This window comes from Bubalus bubalis, chromosome X (assembly GCF_019923935.1).
Source record: "Bubalus bubalis isolate 160015118507 breed Murrah chromosome X, NDDB_SH_1, whole genome shotgun sequence".
Classification (NCBI taxonomy): domain Eukaryota; kingdom Metazoa; phylum Chordata; class Mammalia; order Artiodactyla; family Bovidae; genus Bubalus; species Bubalus bubalis.
Genome location: NC_059181.1, coordinates 105304094 through 105323043, shown reverse-complemented (window position 1 = coordinate 105323043; position 18950 = coordinate 105304094). Strand labels below are relative to the sequence as shown.

General features: G+C 60.8%; 1 protein-coding gene across 1 annotated transcript; it reads left to right on the top strand.

Annotated features, from left to right (window-relative positions):
* The first annotated feature begins 2340 nt into the window (after positions 1 to 2340).
* On the top strand, positions 2341 to 16231 carry BGN (biglycan). The gene is made up of 8 exons (XM_006043699.3): positions 2341 to 2500; positions 10896 to 11147; positions 11418 to 11530; positions 12302 to 12515; positions 13019 to 13129; positions 13393 to 13486; positions 13589 to 13727; positions 15101 to 16231. The coding sequence occupies exons 2-8, from the start codon at positions 10907 to 10909 to the stop codon at positions 15296 to 15298; spliced, it is 1110 nt and encodes a 369-aa protein (XP_006043761.1). The 5' UTR covers positions 2341 to 2500; positions 10896 to 10906; the 3' UTR covers positions 15299 to 16231.
* The last annotated feature ends 2719 nt before the right edge of the window (positions 16232 to 18950 follow it).

Below are 18950 nucleotides of genomic sequence, written 5' to 3'. Positions count from 1 at the left end.
CTGGCCCACCACTAAGCTTTCCCACCTAACTGCCTTCCTGCTCCCCTATGGTCTTCCTTCTGCCAACAATATCCCTCTTCTCTACTTGTCTGCTTTAAGTCCTCTCCTCCAGGAAGCCTTCCTGAGTGCCTCTGGCGCTGTGTGTGGCCATGGCCTGCTCCAGTCGCCTCCCTGCAGAGCTCAGAGCCCGGCCACAGAGTCCCCAGAGCAGTGCAAGGCTCCACAGAGAGTGGCTGGGGGCACCAGGCCAGGTGGGACCTTACTCAGTAAGCAACTTGGCTCCTTGGGTGGTAGGCATGCCTTGTGCCCTTTTTGTTTGCTTGTTTTTGTTTTTTTTTATTTAAAAAAAGGTTTCAATAACTTTATGGAGCTATGTTGCATTGACCAAAAAGCTTGTCCAGATTTTTCCATAATATGTTTTGGAAAGGTTCTATAGCATACAATTAATTCACCTATTTAATGAGTACAATGGTTTTTGTTTAGTATCTTCACAGAGGGTCCAAAATCATCATAGTCAATTTTAGAACATTTTCATCAAGTCCTAAAGAAAATTCATACCTTTGGCTGTCACCACTCTATCTGCCACACCCCCCTAAGAAACCACGAATCTACTTTTTGTCCCTGTCCTTGTGCCGATTCTAGACATTTCCTACAGGCTCACGCAATGTGAGCACAAGGTCTTATATGTGTTTTGGACCCTCTTTCTCCTCCTTCCCAGCTGTGAACGAGAGTTGCTGCTCTGTGGGGTGACCCGGGCTTCATGGTATGAGTCCTTCTACTGCCAGAGATATTTGAATATTTCACCAATAAACAGGAAAAAAAAAAAAAAGCACACAAACAAATAAGCGAAACCAACCCCTGTGTCTGGAAGGGCACGTGCTTCCAACCAAGTGTCACTACCTCACCCGCGGGAACAAGAGGGAGCCACCACAGCTTTGTCAAGGCTGTGTCCCAGGTCCAACCGGCCATGCCTGAATGGATGCTTCCACACAGAAAAGGGATATGGGCCCAACCGCAGCCCTGGTAGAACTTTCTAGAACCTACCTGCTGGCTAGGTAGGCGGGACCCTGAGGCCTCACCCCTGTTCTCCTTTCACTGGCTCTGCCTCTCCCTGACCTGCCCTCTGCCCCTGCCATGTTGAGTTTTTCCTTTTTTTTTTCCTCCTTTGGGCTCAGTGGAGTTCTGTCTGGCCTTCATTTCTTTCCCCATTCTCCTTTGCAGATCTCAGTGGGGCTCCTTGCCTCAGTTTCTCGTCCCATCTAAACCCTCACCTCTGTCTCCCCAAAGCTGCTCTTGCAGGAGGCTCCCTGGGCCAAGACTGGGCAAAAAGGGCCAGGGTGGGGGGGAAGAATTGGGACCCCAAGGGACAGGGAGGAGGGGTGGGCTTGTCTCTCAGGAAGTGGCTGAGCTACCAGGGATGGCGTGGGTGTCATGGCTGCTGACAGCCTCTTTCTGGGACACTTGGTGGGCTGACCCGGTTACCCCAAGAAGTGGCCAACACCAGCCTCAGCGCTGAGGAAGTGGCCACCCTCATCGCGGTTCCTGCACCCTGGGGGACCTGCTCCGATGGAGCAGAAGGATGACTGGCCGGCTCCGCCTCTCTGAATCAGCTTCTGCGAGCCTCAGCTCGGGGCAGGCAAGCCGGGGAGGAGGACCCCCAGAATCTGTGCTGCCCCCTGCCAGTTCCCAGCTGAACCCCATTCTGAGGTCACAGGGACAAAAAGGCTGGAGTGGGCCAGGAAGTGAATCCAGCCCTTCCAGCAATCCACCACGGCTCCCTTCCTGATCCCAGACAACCACCTCCTCCCCAGGCTGCGGCTGACACACGTTCGTTCTGGGAAGGCTCAGGACAGGATACCAGAGGCCCCTCGCCGGACTAGCACTTGGAGGCCACCACCCCCTTGTCCCCCTTCCATTTCTGCCCTCTCGCCTTCCTCTTCCAGGCCAAGCACCGGCCAGCGAGCCGGCTCCCGCCCCCTTTGTTGGGCCTCAGTGTCCCCATCCGGATGGTGGAAAGTTTGAATCTCTGAGGCTGCGTCGTTGGCCTGGAGACGCCAAGGGGCCTTGTCTGAGTGAGAGAGTGTGCCTCCCCGGGGTGGGGGGCAGGGGGTCGTGGCCTTGGAGTGGGGGGGGTCGTCCTCGGGGTGGGGGGCGTAAGGGGGAGGGGCACAGCTAGCCCAGCCGTCTACAAGAAAATTACTCCCTTTGAAGCTGCCAGGGGGGCCGGGAAGCCTGCCCCCTCCTTCCCTTCCTCCCTCCCTCTCTCCCTCCCTCCCCGCCCCCTCCCCCCATCCCCGCCCCCTCCCCGCCGTCCCCTCCCCGTCGGCCTACCCGCCCGCCCAGCCTTTACCCTCCCTCCCGCCGCCTCCCTCTCCCTCTCTCCCCGAACTGCCCAGGAGTGAGCAGCTGCTCTCAGACGACACAACACACAGACGCAGGGACTGGCTGACGCCTCAGGCTGCCCACCAGCCAGCGCGTGCCCACCGCTTGCCCTCCTCAGGTAAGGCCCCCACCCCCACAAGCTCCATCCTGTCCCCCACCATTCCTACAGCTGGCCTGGAACCGCCCTCGCCCTCGCTGTCTCATCCTCCAGATGCCCCAACCCTGCGCCCCCCCAAACTCACCCTCCTCGTCCCTACCCCTGCCCCTGAGGCCCCCTCACCGCCATCTCCCACCCTCCCCCGCCCCCCGAGGCTGCTTGCAGATTCCCACGGCCCCCTGCTGCAGGATCCCAGCACTCCCCTTCGTGGCCACCCTGCAGCCCCTCCTTGGTCCCGGTCCCATCTCAGCCTCTTTTCCCCCCTGGGTCCTCCAGGCACCTTCTCCATCCCCTTCCCTCTCCCCTTGCTCAGCCTGGCTTCACACTCCACATCCCCCTGGGCTTCTGCCCCTTGGCGGCCACCCCAGAACATCATCAAATCCCAGGTGCGCCCTGCACCCCCTCGCTGGCCTGACTCTGGCCCCTGGTTAGGATAGACCTCCGGGCTCCGGCCTGAACTCAGTGCTGGGGAGCAATCCCCAGGGCCTGGGGCTAGACCACGGCATGGGCTCCGCGACTTGGTTTCCCAGGCACGCCCCAGGCACCCTGCCCAGATATTCCTTGCTTACTCGCAGGCAAGTGTTCTGCGTTCACCTCCTCCTGGGTGAGGCGTGGGTCTACAGAGCCATGCCTGGGGGTGGGGGGTCGGGGGTGGGGGGCCTGAGTGGGGCTGCCTGAGTGGCTCAGGCCTCTCTGTCCCCAGAACCTCCTTGAATTGAGGCTCCAAAGAGGGGTACAGAAGGAAACCCAGGCCACTGTGCCATGTTAGCCAGGCCGGCTTGGCCTGGGGCCCCAAAGGGCTCTGTGGGTCAATTCAAGGACATCATCATTCCAGGATGGGCACTTTTAGGGAGGGGTGGAGCTCAAGAGATCCCAGGCTAGGTGCTCTGTTCTCCAAAGGACGCACCCCGCGGGTACCTGGGGACACCTCTAGAATGGAAAGAGCATCCCAAATCTGAAACCAAACAGCGCTAACAAGGTTGCCCTCCAGAGCTGGTCTCGTGGGACCCCCTACCCCATCCATTGCACAGAGAGGGTAACAGAGGCCCACAGAGGGGCAGGAAACTGCCAACAGTGGCCCAGCCAGTCAGGGGCAGAGCTAGGGCCAGGAGTCAGGGCTCCTGACTGACAAACCCTGGCTACTGACCCCATAGCATCCAGGGAGCCATTAGAGGCACTCGAGTGTTGATCGTGATAGCTTATGGTCAACTGTAGGGTGTGCGGTTTGGTGTGGGAGGCGGCCGGGCCCCAGGCCCCTGTCCTAGCAAGCTCCCAAGATGGCTGGCATGCCAAGGGACCTGACGAGGAACCCAGCAGAGTGCCCTGAAAGACTCAGGGGTGGGAGCCCCACCTCACCACTCTGTGGATGGGTCTGGGGCCTAGGCACGGGTTGGCAAGAGCTTCCTGAGTTGGCTGTGCTCAGTGGAGCAGAAGGCCCAGGGTCCTCTGAGGCAGAGTGCTGGTGGGGGGCATGGAGCAGACCTTGCTCAGGCCTGGGAGATTGCTCTCACTGTTGAAGTCTTCTTAAGGGCCGCTCAGGTCCCCGATGTGGCCAGTCCCGTGCCCTGGGGTCTCCTGCTTCTGTGTCCACGCCCCTCCCTGGCCGGCCAACCTGTGGGGACTGGTTGGAATTGAGAGAAGCTGGAGATGCTCTGGAATGTGCATCCAGGCTCTCGGGTTCATGAGGAGGGATAACACGTGGCCGCCCCTGTGTGCGCACAGGTGAGCGCCTCCTGGCCCCCTGCAACCATCTATGCAATCCACACCCTGGTGGTTGGGCAGAGGTGCTTTTGTGCAGAATGCCCTATGACCAGCTGCCATAGGCTCATCGAAAGGAAGGCACACGGCTGTCTCGCAGCCACAGGGGCCAGGCCGTGGAAAGAGACTGGCATCAGGGAGGGCTCCCGTTGCCATGTAGCCAGCAGCTGAGTGGCCGCCCCGCAACCCTAGCTGGCTCACCCACTGGCCCACCTTCAGGTCCCAAGGACCCAGGTCACAGACAGCCTATTGCTTGTAATGCCCTGCCCTGGAACAAGGGCCTCACTGTGTTGATGGGGAGTCCGAGGCTCAGTCCCTTCAACTACAGGTCTGGTGGCAGTTCTTTGCCAGCTGATTTTAGGGGCCCAGAAACATAGGGTGCTAGCCCTCTCACCATTGCACAGGATGACATACAAGCCTTGGCCTGAATTTCTCCCCAATCCCATCAGTGGCCCTGGCTCATGACAGAAGGGTGAACGGGGAAGGACTGGAGCAGAAGGGGTATTCAAAAGACAAGAAAGCATCTCCTCTCTTTAGTGATATTCTGTAGTCACTCAGGACCGCAGAGGGTCCCTTCCAGCATTGGCGTTAAGTCCCAGAGGAGGAATCAGTCATGAGCCTGCTTCCCAGAGCCACCCACTGCCAGCCCTCCCCTGCTCCCTGGAGAAGCCCCAAGGAGACAGGCCCGTCCTAGCGGTCACTTGTCCTTGGTTGCCTGGGACATAGCCTAGGACAGTGGCCGGCCCCCAGGGCCATCCAGGAGCACATGAACAGCAGGCACAGCCCAACGCCCAAAGTGCCCCCAGGCAGGACCCCAGCCCCAGCTCTAGGGTCTCCAAAGCTCTACTTGCTAGACCACTGAGCCGTTGGTCCTTTGGCCGGCATGTCTGCCCCCTCTTCCTTGCCTATGTGCCAACACCCTGGATTGTTAGAAAAGGTCTTCCCACACCCACCATGACAGCCTCCCAATCGTCCTCATTGGTTACCCCAGGGTGGGAGATCTCGGTCCCTGCCTTGAGCTGGGCACCCCTCCCTGAGCCTCTCCACCCTGCTGGTGGGATGGGACACACCAGCCCAAGGGTTTAGTTCTACTCGAGGGGCTAGAGGGTGACAGTGACCCTCCTGGGGCCCGCTGCTATGAGCCGCAGTGGGGGGAGGGGGGATAGGCATGGGCTCCTGAAAGCGGGCACACAGGATCCTGCCAGCTCCACACTCCTCCTTTTGGCTGGTTCCCAGGCCAGACAGTGCTCTCCCATCCCCTCTGTCCTCTCTGCTCACGTACTGGGACCACTCACACTTCGATCACGCACAAAACCTTTTTGGTGAATCCCATCTTCAAGGAAGCCAGTGGGAGACAGCCTGGGGGGAAATGGGGAAGGGGTCTGCTTAGTCTTGCTCACTGGGGCTGTGGTTCATCTAGATAAGATGAACCTTCTAGATAAGAAGTCCTGGGGTAAAAGCCCTCCTGCACCTGGAGCCATCAGCCCCAGGGTCCCCCAGGACTTGCTTCACCCGCTCTGGGGCCGCCCCCACCCCAGGCTCTTGGAGCGCCAGCCACAGTTCAGCCCTCTTTGGCTTGTCCCCCACCTTCTCAGCAGCCCAGTTTGTGCTCCTTGGTGGGCTGGGATCTCTGACATCCCAAGCCTACCGAAGGTGCCAGGGAGTCTGAGGACTCCCCCCTGCCTCTCCCTAGGTAACACATCCAATCTCAGGGTTTAGGGTCCTGGGGCTCCACCCGGCTAGCTCACACCCAGCTCTCCTGGTCCATGGTGTGAAGTCCCAAATCAGCAGAAACTGCAGCACGGGGCAGAGCTGCAGGACATGGGGCAGCAGGCTGGGAGAGGTCCCAGGCTCCATGCAACAGCGAACCTGCCCCCGCGTCTCACCCACCAGCAGCCTCTAGAAGAATCAAATGGCCCAAAAGGGATGCAGCGGTCAGAAGTCCAAATGTCCAAGGGATCACAGATTTGGGCAACAAAACTGGGACCTGAAGGAGCCAGACAGAGGGCAGAGGGAGACTGGCTCTGGGAGCCCTTTCTCCAGAGACAGGGACAGCTGGGGAGCTGGGTGCCCCCTCCATCCTCTCACAGTCTCAGTTCCAGCTTGGCCTCGATGGCGGTCCTAGGGATTTACAGGCCACCCCACCACACAGAGGGGGAGCCCTGGGAGGAGCTGAAGGTCACAGGTCCAGCAAGACCTCCTAGGCTGGCTGCAGAGGGCAAGCTCCACCCCAAGCTGAGCCCCCAGCCCCATGAGGGAGCAAGGCAGCCAAGGGCTTCAGGTTCTGGGAGCCGGGCTGAAAACATCTCCCTGTGGGGTCTGGCGCCTGCTGTGAGCTAAAGGCTTGGGGGACCCTCTGGGCCAGGGTGGCATGATGGCTTTCCCAGGCCACTTCCCTACAGCTGCAGGCGGGACAGGGCCATCTGTCCCTGCGGGCCGAGGGGAGCTATTGATGGTGGCAGCCTGAGAGATGCCGTGTTTCCAGAAACTGCGTGATGCAAGCCTGGGGGCTCCAGACCCACAGGACAGAGCCTTGTTTTCCATCAGCGTCACCTCCAGCCTGAGTCAGGGAGAGGTGATGGGAGAAACAGCACTTCCTGCTGTCCCTGGGGAAGGCTGAGTTAGGAAATCACTTGGGCCTCCTGTAGCACCCCTGGGAAGCGACAGCACCCTCACTCTCCCTCGGGCTTTCTTCAGCGAGTGGGAGAAGGAAAGCTCTGGGGCAGAAAGACCGGGTGACCTGGCTCATGTCCTCCCTGATTCCTGGCACCGCGGAAGGCCAGCCCTTAGACCTTCCAGCCTTCCAGAGGTTTCCCAGCAGGATGGGGGTGTGATGGGTGTCTTCAGGGCTGTGGGGAGAAAGGTCTGGCCTGGGTAGCACCAGCCACTGGCCTGGGGCCAGCTCCTTGCAGCAGATGGGCTGGCTCCCTGTGGGTCTCTGACGCCCACATCCAGGTCAAGTCTGTGCCTGAAGGCTGCAGGGGCACAGGACCCAGCAGGAAGGAGCCGCCCTGGCCAGCCACGCTTGGATGCCTGCTCCCCTCATAGCTGGAAGGCATGCTGAGGCCATGGTGATGGGTTCAGGGGTGGCTGGGGTGTAGACACAAGCAGGGCAGGGCTCACCCTAATCCCCACTGCAGCCACCAGCCCCTCACACAGTCATCCCCACATGCGCACACACACGTCAGCTTCAGGAAGACCCAGGGATGGCACCCGTGCCCTCTGTCTGGGTGCCACCTAAGGGCAGACTAGAGCTAGAGGGTGCAGGGGACGATGGGTTGGAGTCTGAGAGGGAAGTGGGCAGAAAAGTGGGCACCAGCAGGGCTGACTGGAAGATGGCACACGTGTCTGAGTTCAGGTCGGGTTGCTTGGTGGGGCCAGACACTGGGCTTAGGAGTCCAGCATCTCTGACTTGGCAGCTGTGGGCCACACATCTTTAAGCGAGTTCCCAGGGCCTGCCAGACCTCAGGGCCCGCTCCTGCCACCCTTGGCCTGACGTGAATGCCTGGCATGGCCCCTCCGTGTTCTCAGTGGTTGCCAGTGTGTCTTGTTTGGCTGGGACCTGGAGATATCCCAGTCAGAGGACTGCGCAACCTTTCAGAGGGCCAGACAAGGAGAGCCCTATTGGGTGGGGGCGGGCGGTCCTCACTCCCACGTGTGGGCGCCCGGCCTGAGGCCTCACGCCATCACCACTTCTTTCCGTTGCTCTGAGGATGTGGAGCTCGTTGAGGCCCCTGATGGGGCCCGAGGCTGCCTGAAGTCATCGGGGACATGCCCGGGGAGGCCAATGAAGGGAAACTGAGGCCCGGAGGCCTGGCTAGGCTGGGGGTACCGACTATGGTTCTCACCCTCTGTGTCCATAGTGAAAACCTGGGGGCCTGGCGTCGCCTGAGGTGGGTTCTTTTCTCTAGGTCTCCATTTTCTCTTCCGTCAAATGGAACTTTGGTCCTGGGCGCCTCCTCCAGGCCCCTTCCTGGCTCCTTCTGGCCCTGAGGGCCAGGGGTGTCTTTTGCGGTCTCTGGCAGTCTTGGTGTCCAGCCAGCCCCCCTCCCCCCTGCACAGTTCTGGCTGCTGAGTCTCTTGCCAGTTCTCTGTGGGGAAAGGAGGGCTGTGGCGGAAAGCCCGCCAGCCTGCCCACTGCCTGGGCCCGGCTCCTGGCCGGGAGAACCAGCCAAACCTTGTCTTCTGCCCTGAGGGCTCTGGGGGCCTTCAAGACCTCAGCCTCCCTCTCCCTCAGAGTGAGCTTCCAAAGGAGCCTGCCTTTCCCCACCCCACACCCTCCCTCAGCCTCTTTGCGGGGACCCCAGATGCACCTTGGAACCTGGTTCGACTCCTCTGCAGCCTCCTGTCACCCCCAGGGAGGGTCCCATGAGCCCACGCAGGGCCTCGGTGGCTAGTCCTGCCAGGGCGCTCCATGTGGAGGGCCCAGACGCAAGCTGAGGCTCCCTGTGGAGGCCCCCAGGCCTTTCCGATCCCCCAGGCCTGGCCGGACCACCCCACCCCAACCGTCCAGGTGGACGGTGGATCTCAGAGCCTCCCAAGGCTTAAGCGGGGTGTTCTAGCCCTGACTCATTCCCCCTGTGAGGTAGCAGCTTTGGCAGGGGTGCCAGGCGAGGGGGGAGCAGCCTGCTCTGCCTCCTGCTCCGTCTCGCCCTTCTACCTTCACCCTCCCCTTCACTTCCTCGTCTCAGCCCTGGGTGTCCAGCCGTGCCTGGGAAGTCTGGGCACACCCTACCTTGCCCTGTGCTTTGAGAACCTGTGGGAAGGAAAAGGGACTTGTGGTCCAGGTAGGCAAACCCAGGGTCTTCTCCCTACTCTGTGCCGAGACCCTTGGGGCTGGGGGTGGGGTGGGGTGGGGACTCCCCCAGTCCTATGGGACCAGCATAGGGCTGGTGGGACATTGAGTGTGACCACTGGCGCTCAAGGCCCAAAGGAGCCAGGAAGGCCAGGGGCTCCCCCAGCCAGGAGGGACCCTCACTTTGCTGTGTGACCTGAGAGGCAAGGTGGCTTTTCTGAGTCTATCAGTGGGGGCTGCATGCTCAAGAGGGTTGCCGGCCTGCTGGGGGCACTTTGGGGCTGGCTCTGAGGCTGAAGCCGCTGAACCCCGGCCTGGGCACCCCACCCCTTACCTCCTGCATCTGCTCACCAAGCACACTGCCCACCCCAGCTGCTGCAAAGGTGGGAACCAGGACAGGTCACATGACCAGCTCTGAGGGGCAGGAGGGGTGCGAGAGAGGGCGGCCAGATAGCGATCAATGGGAACCCCAGGGGCAGAGCTGTTGTACCCACAGGTCTGCAAGTGGCCCTCCCACTGCCTGAGGGTGGCAGGGATCCAAGGCAGCAGCCCCCCAGGCCACCAGCCCAGCCCCACATCCACTGGGCCTGCCCAGGGCCTCTCCCCACTTTGCAGCCAGCTATCAGGCTCGGGGGGCTCACCCCAACCCTGCTGAAGCCCCAAAGAGCCCCTCCCCTGGCCAAGATTGGCCCCAAGTGAGGGCCTCTGTGGGGTAGGGTTGAGGTCCGCATGCGGGGCAACCCAGACACCCTGTGTTTGGGTAATAAGCAAGGCGGGCATGTGTATCCCTGTGTCACACTTGGGAAAATGAGGCTGGGGCTTGCCCAGGAAATCTAGATAAGGGGGCAGCCTCTACGTGGACAAGGTTTCCTGCTAGAGGAGCCCATCTGGATGGGGGAAGCCTCTGCTGGAGGAGAAGGCAGGTAGATGTGGGCACCAGGGGCAGGCTCGGGCAGGGCCGCTTTCCCCCAACTCCCACCCCCAGCCCGCTTCCCGGCCTGGGGGCCTCCAGACAAGCCTGACCCTGCCCGCCACCCTGGCAGTAGCCTGTTCCCTTCCAGTGGACTTTCCAGGGGGCTGGGCCGTGGACAGAGGTCAGGGGAAGGCTTTGTGGGCCAGAGGAGGAAGCCAAGGTCCCCCGGGAGCAGCAAGGATGGAGGGGGATGCCAGGGTTCCCCCTCCATCTTTGGCATTCCACACATGGGCTGGGAGGATGCCCCCTCCTCCGCTTTGCTCCAGGGCTAGCCCAGCTCTGCCCAGCATGCCCACCCTAGTGCCTTGGCCTCTTGACTTTCTTAGAAAAACGTGGGTGCACTGCAAAGGGGGCTCAGGCAGGAAAGGATTGGCCCCAGCCCCCATGGTTATCTTTCAGTCTTAATTCTTCAAGGTCTGTGGGGGCAGAGGGTTGAGTTTCCCTCTCCGCCACCTCCACTAGCCTCCCCGATCCCCACACACACAGGCTGAGGCTGACTCAGTGTCCTGTGTGGGAGGGGGTGATGCATGTGTGTGTGTGCTCATGCATTGGAGGGGTGCAGACTCGCTAACTGGAAAGACACAGCATAGCCCACGGTGGCCAAGTCCTGCCTGAAAACGGAGCAGGGCAGAAGGAAGCCAGCCACGCCCCTATCCTGCCCAGGACCTTCTGCCCACCCACACCTCCCTCCTGGCCACTCCAGCCCAGGGTCTGGCTGCCCTGAGGAGGTGTGACAGACATGAGGCCAGCACACACACAGAACCCCAGCCCCCTGGGCATGGGCATCAGCTGGGCTCCCCTGATGGCCCCTCCTCACTCTGGCTTTGCAGGCACGCCCACCATGTGGCCCCTGTGGCCTCTTGCAGCCCTGCTGGCCCTGAGCCAGGCCCTGCCCTTTGAGCAAAAAGCCTTCTGGGACTTCACCCTGGATGATGGGCTGCCCATGCTGAACGATGAGGAAGCTTCGGGTGCAGAAACAACCTCGGGCATCCCAGACCTGGACTCCCTCCCACCCACCTACAGCGCCATGTGCCCTTTTGGCTGCCACTGCCATCTGAGGGTCGTTCAGTGCTCCGACCTGGGTCAGTCTGGGGGGACGGACATGGAAGGCTGAGGGTGGGCAGGGAGTGACCTGGAGCTGGCTCAGGGATCCTGATTTCACTGTGGGAGGGTGTCCCTGGGTCTGCTTGAAAGCACGTGGGGAGGGAGAAGAGTGTCCAGCCCTGGCCTTGGAGCTACACCCACTTGCAGCCATGGAGTCCCCATGTGCGGGTCTGCATGTGCACCCCTCTGGGGCTGTGGCCGTGGCCATGGCTGTGGTTTACACTGCTGACTGCAGCACCGGCCCCCAGGTCTAAAGGCTGTGCCCAAGGAGATCTCGCCCGACACCACGCTGCTGGACCTGCAGAATAATGACATCTCTGAGCTCCGAAAAGATGACTTCAAAGGCCTCCAGCACCTCTACGTAAGCCCACCCTGACTCTTCCAAGGGGCTGGGAAGAGGCAGCAGGCCTGCAGCCCAGCGGGTGTGTGGAGGGGTGGGGTCCCGATGGGTGTGGGCATGCACTTGTGCAATGTGAGAGAGGACCGGGGACTCAGGGAGTCCTGAGAGAGGTTAGGAGGCGGCTGCGGCAGGAGCACTCAGGGTCATGGGCACATGTGCAATGTCAGGACAGGATAAAAGGAAAGTGAAGTCCCTAAGCTACTTCACTTTCCTTTTATCCTGTCCCGACTCTTTGCGACCCCGTGGCCTGTAGCCTACCAGGCTCCTCCATCCATGGGATTTTCCAGGCAAGGGCACTGGAGTGGGTGGCCTTTTCCTTCTCCAGCGGATCTTCCACACCCAGGGATCGAACCCAGGTCTCCCCACATTGCAAGCAGATGCTTTCCTCTCTGAGCTACCAGGGAAGGACAGGATCACCCAGCCCAATTCTCTCTATTGACTGTTACCTTTGCATCTTATTGGCTCCTCCCAGCAACACAGTAAGGAAAGGTTGCATCGCAACCAGGATGCAAGTAGGGTAACCAGGGCATGAGCTGCAGTGGCCTTGCTGGACCTGAGTGCCAGCTCCCACTCTGCACTCTGCCCACGAGCAGAGGTAGATCTCCTGGAGGCTGAGCTGGGACTCCAGCATCTGTGAAGCCCCGACAACATGAATCACTAGCTCAGGGGCAGGGAAGAGGGGAGAGGAGAAGGCAGGCAGGTGGGGAACTGAGGACTTCTGTGCCACCTCAGGCCTTGGTCCTCGTGAACAACAAGATCTCCAAGATCCACGAGAAGGCCTTCAGCCCCCTGCGGAAGCTGCAGAAGCTCTACATCTCCAAGAACCACCTGGTGGAGATCCCTCCCAACCTGCCCAGCTCCCTGGTGGAGCTCCGCATCCATGACAACCGCATCCGCAAGGTGCCCAAGGGCGTGTTCAATGGGCTTCGCAACATGAACTGCATTGGTGAGCCAGGCCCGCCCTGTGGTGGTCCTCACCCCTCCCCCATGGTGGCGAGGGTGGACAGGGAAGGGGGAGAGTCAAGGAGGGGGGCTCTGCCCGCCAGAGCAGCCAGGTGCCATGGACAAGCTGGCTGGCCTCACGGAACGTTCTGGAGGCTTGCCTAGGGTCACACCCCAGAGCTGCCAAGGCCAGGTGAAGAGAAACCCAGGCCCATAAGGAAAGGGCAAGTATAGAGCTGGCACAGCCTGCCAGCCAGGGGCCAGGTGGGAGAAGCTGGGTGGGCTCCCCTTGTCCCCAAGGGCCCATGCCAGGCCCAAGACCCTTGGTAGTTCGTGGTGTTCAACAGCAAGGAGTTTACAGCTCATCCAGTAAATTAATGGCACTGCTTTCAGGGGGAGATGGGGGAGTGGGTGCTTAGTGGGGGCCCCTTAGGAAGCGACAGGCCCCGAGGGTGTGGGGACAGATGCTTAGCTTTGGCTTCAGGGCTGAGAGAGCCTCTCTCCTAGAGATGGGTGGGAACCCCCTGGAGAACAGCGGCTTTGAACCTGGAGCGTTTGATGGCCTGAAGCTCAACTACCTTCGCATCTCTGAGGCCAAGCTCACTGGCATCCCCAAAGGTAGGGAGGCAGCCCTTCCTTCCCACGTTTTGGGGGACAGCACAGGTAGGGAGCCCAGAGCCATCTGGAGCCACCCATTGTACTCAGGGAGGGCTTTGGTCGCCCCTCTCCCCACCTGGGGCAGAGCTTGGCTCTCTGCTCCACCAAGAGTGAAATCGTGCAGACATGCACACACACACACACACACACACACACACAGAACCAGCCCTCCCCCACCCCACAGTCTCCTGGATTCAGCTCAGAGCATCCTTTTTTCCTGGCAGACCTCCCTGAGACCCTCAATGAACTCCACCTGGACCACAACAAAATCCAGGCAATCGAGCTAGAGGATCTGCTCCGCTACTCTAAGTTGTACAGGTAGGCTGTGGAGGTGGGGTCTCAGGGGGCCCTGAGTCCGCCCAGTGCACTGTAGCCCATGGACCCCATCACATCATCATTTATTCATCTATCCCTTCCCAGGCTGGGCCTGGGCCACAACCAGATCCGCATGATTGAGAACGGGAGCCTGAGTTTCCTGCCCACGCTGCGGGAGCTGCACTTGGACAACAACAAGCTGTCTAGGGTGCCGGCTGGTCTTCCAGACCTCAAGCTCCTCCAGGTGAGAGCCAGGTGTTTCTAACATGCATCGAAGGGAGGGGGCAGTCGATGTCCCCGGGGCAGCTGCTGAGACCCTAGCTGTCAGTGCTCGGACCCACCACAAAGCAGAACCAGAGTTCACTGTGCAGCTGGTCAGATGTGTGCTCTGGCCGATGACTCCTGCTCCTCATCTGGAAAGGTACTGAGAAAGCGAAAGGGGAGAGTAGGCACCCCATTGTGGACAGTGAGGAGGCTGGGTACAGGGGTGGCGAAGTGGCAGGATGCTCCAGAGCCAGCCTGGTAGATACTTGAGCTCAAGGTCTCTCGGGTGGGTTCAGTTCAGTTCAGTTCAGTCGCTCAGTCATGTCTGACTCTTTGCGACCCCATGGACCACAACACACCAGGCTTCCCTGTCCTTGATCAACTCCCAGAGTTTACTCAAACTCATGTCCATTGAGTGGGTGATACCATCCAACCATCTCATCCTCTGTCGTCCCCTTCTCCTCCTGCCTTCAATCTTTCCCAGCATCAGGGTCTTTTCAAATGAGTCAGCTCTTCACATCAGGTGGCCAACATATTGGAGTTTCTTGGGTGGGTGGGACCCCACAAAGGTGCCACAGGCCCAGGGGCTTGGGCAGGAAGTGGCTTGATGAGGGGATCAAGGGGTCCTCTCAAGGTCTTCTTTGGCCTTGCTCTGGACCTCAGTCTCTGCCTACATACCAGGAGACTGGCCATTCTTGCAGGCTGTCCAGCTGGGGCGAATCCATCACCTAGCCCTGCAAGGGGATTGCCAATCTACAGCGGCAGTGCCCTCTAGTGGCCATATCCCGCCACCTCTAGAAGGCACTGTTGCAGCCCTCCACTACGCATCCCTCTGCCCCACCCCATCAGACAGTCCTCACGCCCCCCACCCTACATTCCCATAGACAGAGGCTTCGGGGAGTTGGGGGGGGTGGGGGGGCAAGTGCTTCTGAGTACTAGGAGGAGGAGGAGAACCTCAGTCCAGGGAACCCAGAGGAAGGGCCAAGGACTGTGAACCCAGGGTGGCATCCTTCCCACATCAACAGCCCCATTCACACCCACCCCATTAACCCCCCCATCCCAGCACCTGGTCACACACCAGTGCCTGAACACTGTTCAACAGCCGCCCGACAACCATACGTAAGCCGGTTATACTCCCAGACAATGGAAGAATCACCTCCAGGCCCTCAAAGGGTTGTATGGATGCAGCACATGAACCCTTGAGGCGGCCAGGCAGGACTCGGCTGGCACGGAGGGCACCAGCCTTGCGGGTTCTGCCCGTTGCTTGGGCTCCCCAAGTGGGGCTGACTCAGGGGCGGGGTTGGGGGCGGGCAACGGGGCCTGCTGCCTTGAGCCACACCTCTCTGTCCCCAGGTGGTCTATCTGCACACCAACAACATCACCAAGGTGGGCGTCAACGACTTCTGCCCAGTGGGCTTCGGGGTCAAGAGGGCCTACTACAACGGCATCAGCCTCTTCAACAACCCTGTTCCCTACTGGGAGGTGCAGCCGGCCACCTTTCGCTGCGTCACTGACCGCCTGGCCATCCAGTTTGGCAACTATAAAAAGTAGAGGCTGTGGCAGCTGCTGCGGTGGTGGCTTGGGAAGGGTCTCTTGGGGTGCACGGCATGTGTCCTGAAGGGGTGGCAAAGCAAGGGAACCAAGCCCCGCCTTTGACCCCCACCCTCCACTCACGGCCCCTTGACACTCCCACCCTGGCTCCCAAGTGTGCAGGTGGGGCGTGATGCCTGGCCCCCATCACATGCCCCTTGGATTCAGAGCTGCCCCTGCCCACCCGCATCATACCCATTCAGAGGCGCACCCCCCAACCAAGCTTTCTTCCCATTCACCCCAAAAGCAAATGATCTGAGGCTCCAGTCCAAGGTAAACGGTCCCTGGGTCTGGGGGGCTCAAGGATGGAGACCCCACTAAGCCCACCCCACCTGCCAGACACACATCCCTCCTCAGCCCAGCCAGCTACCTTTGTCCTCCTCAGCCCCCCGCCATCCTTCTGCGAGTTCATGGCCCCCCAGGGCAGCCTCCTGAGTCTCCTGGCCCCTGGTCCAGTCTTGTTCAGCTCTCTCTGTCTGTCCCTCCCTCTCGTTTCTGACATCCTTGGACTAGGTCTGCTTTCTGTTTCTCTGGGCTCTGCCCAGCCATTACCCAGGCAGGTGGAGTATGGGGGACAGCTGCCCTCCTACTCTGCCCAGGCTCACCCAAAGCCTGGGTGACCCTTCCGGAGGCCAGCGGATAGGGAGGTGCTGCACCCCCTCCTCCACAGCCAAGAGAGGAGCCCTGGGCTCAGCCAGACCCTGAGGGTCTGTCCCACTGGAGTTCCCATCATGCTTCTCACTGTCCCCCTTCCCCCCATGATGGCTCAGTCTCCCCTCCCTTTGCCATCCGGCCTCTGGTCTGGTGGGGGTTTCAAACCATCACACCCAGCTTGAGGAGGGGCTGCTTCTGAGGTCGGTTGTTGTCTTTCAATTAAAGAAACACTGTGCAATACGGCTGTGTGTGTGCCACCTCTCAGGGCGTCTGGGGACCCAGCAGAAGGGGGAGCCACACTGGGCTACTGTGGCTGGCTCCCAGGTTCTGCCTCTCTGTGCCCACGCCCAGCCTTGGGTTGCCTACTCGCTGCTTTCCCTGCCTTCGAGGAAGGGTCCTGAGCACCCTCAGGTTGGAGGCTAGACCTAGAGGACCCGGGCAACCAGGCAGAAGGCCCCAGGCTGCCCCCTTTCCCTCGCTTCTAGTCCCCTCTGTTGCCTGGTCTATCCCTGAAGCAGAGCTGGCTGCAGACCACCAGAGGGAGCTGGTCTTGGAATCTGGGGACTCAGAACCGTATGGGATGTTGGCTGTGAGCAGAGCCATGTGCCACACCCATGTGAGCACCAGGGGGCGCACTCCTAGGAGGTTCAGGCCTCATGTGGACAGGATCCAGTGCCATGTACACCCACCTGTTCTGGCTTGGCCTAGGCTCCCAAGGCCAAGTGTCCACCCAGTAGGTCCCCTTGTATGCCAGCAGAGCCATGCCCAGGTCGTAGCATGCAAGCTCAGGCTCACTAGGAAGGACCGGGGACACAGCCGGTGAAGCCGGGGGACACAGATCTGCCCTAGAGAGGACGAAGGGAGGACAGTCCTCAGAGAAATGCCCCTTGGGTGGCAAGCCCAATGGGCTAAGCAGGAGGCAGGCTACCTCCAACCTGACGTCTCTGCCCTCGTCCTGCACCAGGGTCCTGAGCACTGGGCAATGGGAGCCAGGGCTTCCCTGAGCAGCCATGGGCCACTGACGGAACACGAGAGTCTGGATCTGTGTTTGAAGCCCCTGTGTGGTCTTTTGTCATGCTGGTGGCCTCGGGCAGCTCATACCAGCCCTGACCTGGCAGTCTGTGCTGGGTCCCTTCAGTGCTGGAGCTGCCCGGGCCCTCTGGGGTGACAGGGGCCCTGTGTCACCCCTGGCAATGACGCTCTGCCCAGGGGTCTGGCGTGGAACTGCCATCACCTCTTCCTGAAATTCCTGCCCTCCTGAGACTGGAGCTGACGGAGGTGGGGGCCAGCAATGGATGAACACCGCCCTTCCCAGGTTCTCAGATTGGGGCCCTTCCACCCTTTGGGCCCTTCAGGAGGCAGGTTTTTCCTTTGGGGGACGGGAGGTGCTGTTCAGTGTGGTTGGCCCCATAATAGAATGCCACTCGTCGGCATCATAGCACTATTCTGGGCCATGTGTTCTATGGCCCCGGCGATCTCTGCTGAGCTGGGCAGGCTTGGGGCAAGGGCACTGGTGGGGGGCCAGGAGTCAGGGCCTCGATCAAGTCCCCTCGCTGGCGGGAGCTTGGGGCACCAGATCCTGGGGCACGGGTTCAACTCAGCCCCCCTTCCCGCCCCCGCTGGGAATCATGGATTCTGTCTTCTCTCCCGGCTGCCCTGCCCTTCCTTCCCTCCTCACCTCCATCTCCCTCGGGGACATGGGTGCCTTGACAAGCCAGTGGGACCCATGTCATAATGCTGGGAGGCACAGAGCCGACCCCTGGGGTAGGGCCCCTGGGAACGTGGCCCATGGACCCGGTGTGTCACCCTGCACAAGAGGTGCCAATACCCCACAGGCAGGACCAGAGTGTGGCTCTCAGGGACCCAAGGGACCACCCAGGCCACCCCACCATCCCACCTTCCCACTGCAGTTTCGGAAACCGGTTGGAAGGGAGGTCTTCGTAGCCAGAGCCCCAGGTCCAAGACCAACAGTCCTCTTAGCGTCAGTCGGCTATGGGGTGAATGGCAAGGTCTGAGATGACAGCAAGAAGAATGCGAAAGTGGAGAGTGACTGGCCTTTGAAAACAGCCTAAGGCCACATCTCTGGCAGCCCACAGCCTGCCAGGTACAGAGGGCTGTGATACTGGGCTGTGAGCTGGGGTGGGGAGTGATGGGTGGAGGGAAGTCCAGTTCCAAAGCCACAGTAACCCCCAGGGAAAGAGGGGGGAGGGACTGGGTCCTGCCAACCTTGAGTTGGACCGGGTCCAGCCTGTCCTTGGGTACAGCTTGGATATGAGGTGAGAGCTGGAGAGGGGGCAGGGGGCGGCGTGGGGCTCCCTGGGGAGCTCTGGGCATGCAGGTGTGACTTGCAGGAGGGGTCTGACCCTAAGAGTGAGCTGGGGCCAGCACACACACACACACACACATGCACACACAGGGCAATGAAAGTCATGGCAGCAGCTTGCTGGGGGGGGGCAGTCCCATGAACAGAGAGGCCACCAGGGGCTGCCTGAGTGACCCAGGGCTGGGGCGGGGGACATTTCCCAGTCCTCCTGGCAGGTCAGGTGCCTTCTGGATGTGGCCGGGCCCAGCTGGAGCCTAAGCTCAATCCACTGCTGGGGTTTAGACAAGTTGGGGCTTGTCCGAGGGGCAATCAGCCAGGTGTCTGAGGGTGGGGGCCAGGGCACCGAAAGGGACAGCCCCTCCTGAAGGGCCCAAGGGGTGGAGGGGCCCCAATCTGAGAACCTGGGAGGGGGGTATTCATCCATCGCTTGCCCCACCTCCGTCAGCTCCAGTCTCAGGAGGGCAGGAATTTCAGGAAGAGGCGATGGCAGTTCCACGCCAGACCCCTGGGGCAGAGCGTCGTTGCCAGGGGTGACACAGGACCCCTGCCACCCCAGAGGGCCTGGGGCAGCTCCAGCACTGAAGGGACCCAGCACGGACTGCCAGGTCAGGGCTGGTATGAGCTGCCCGAGGCCAC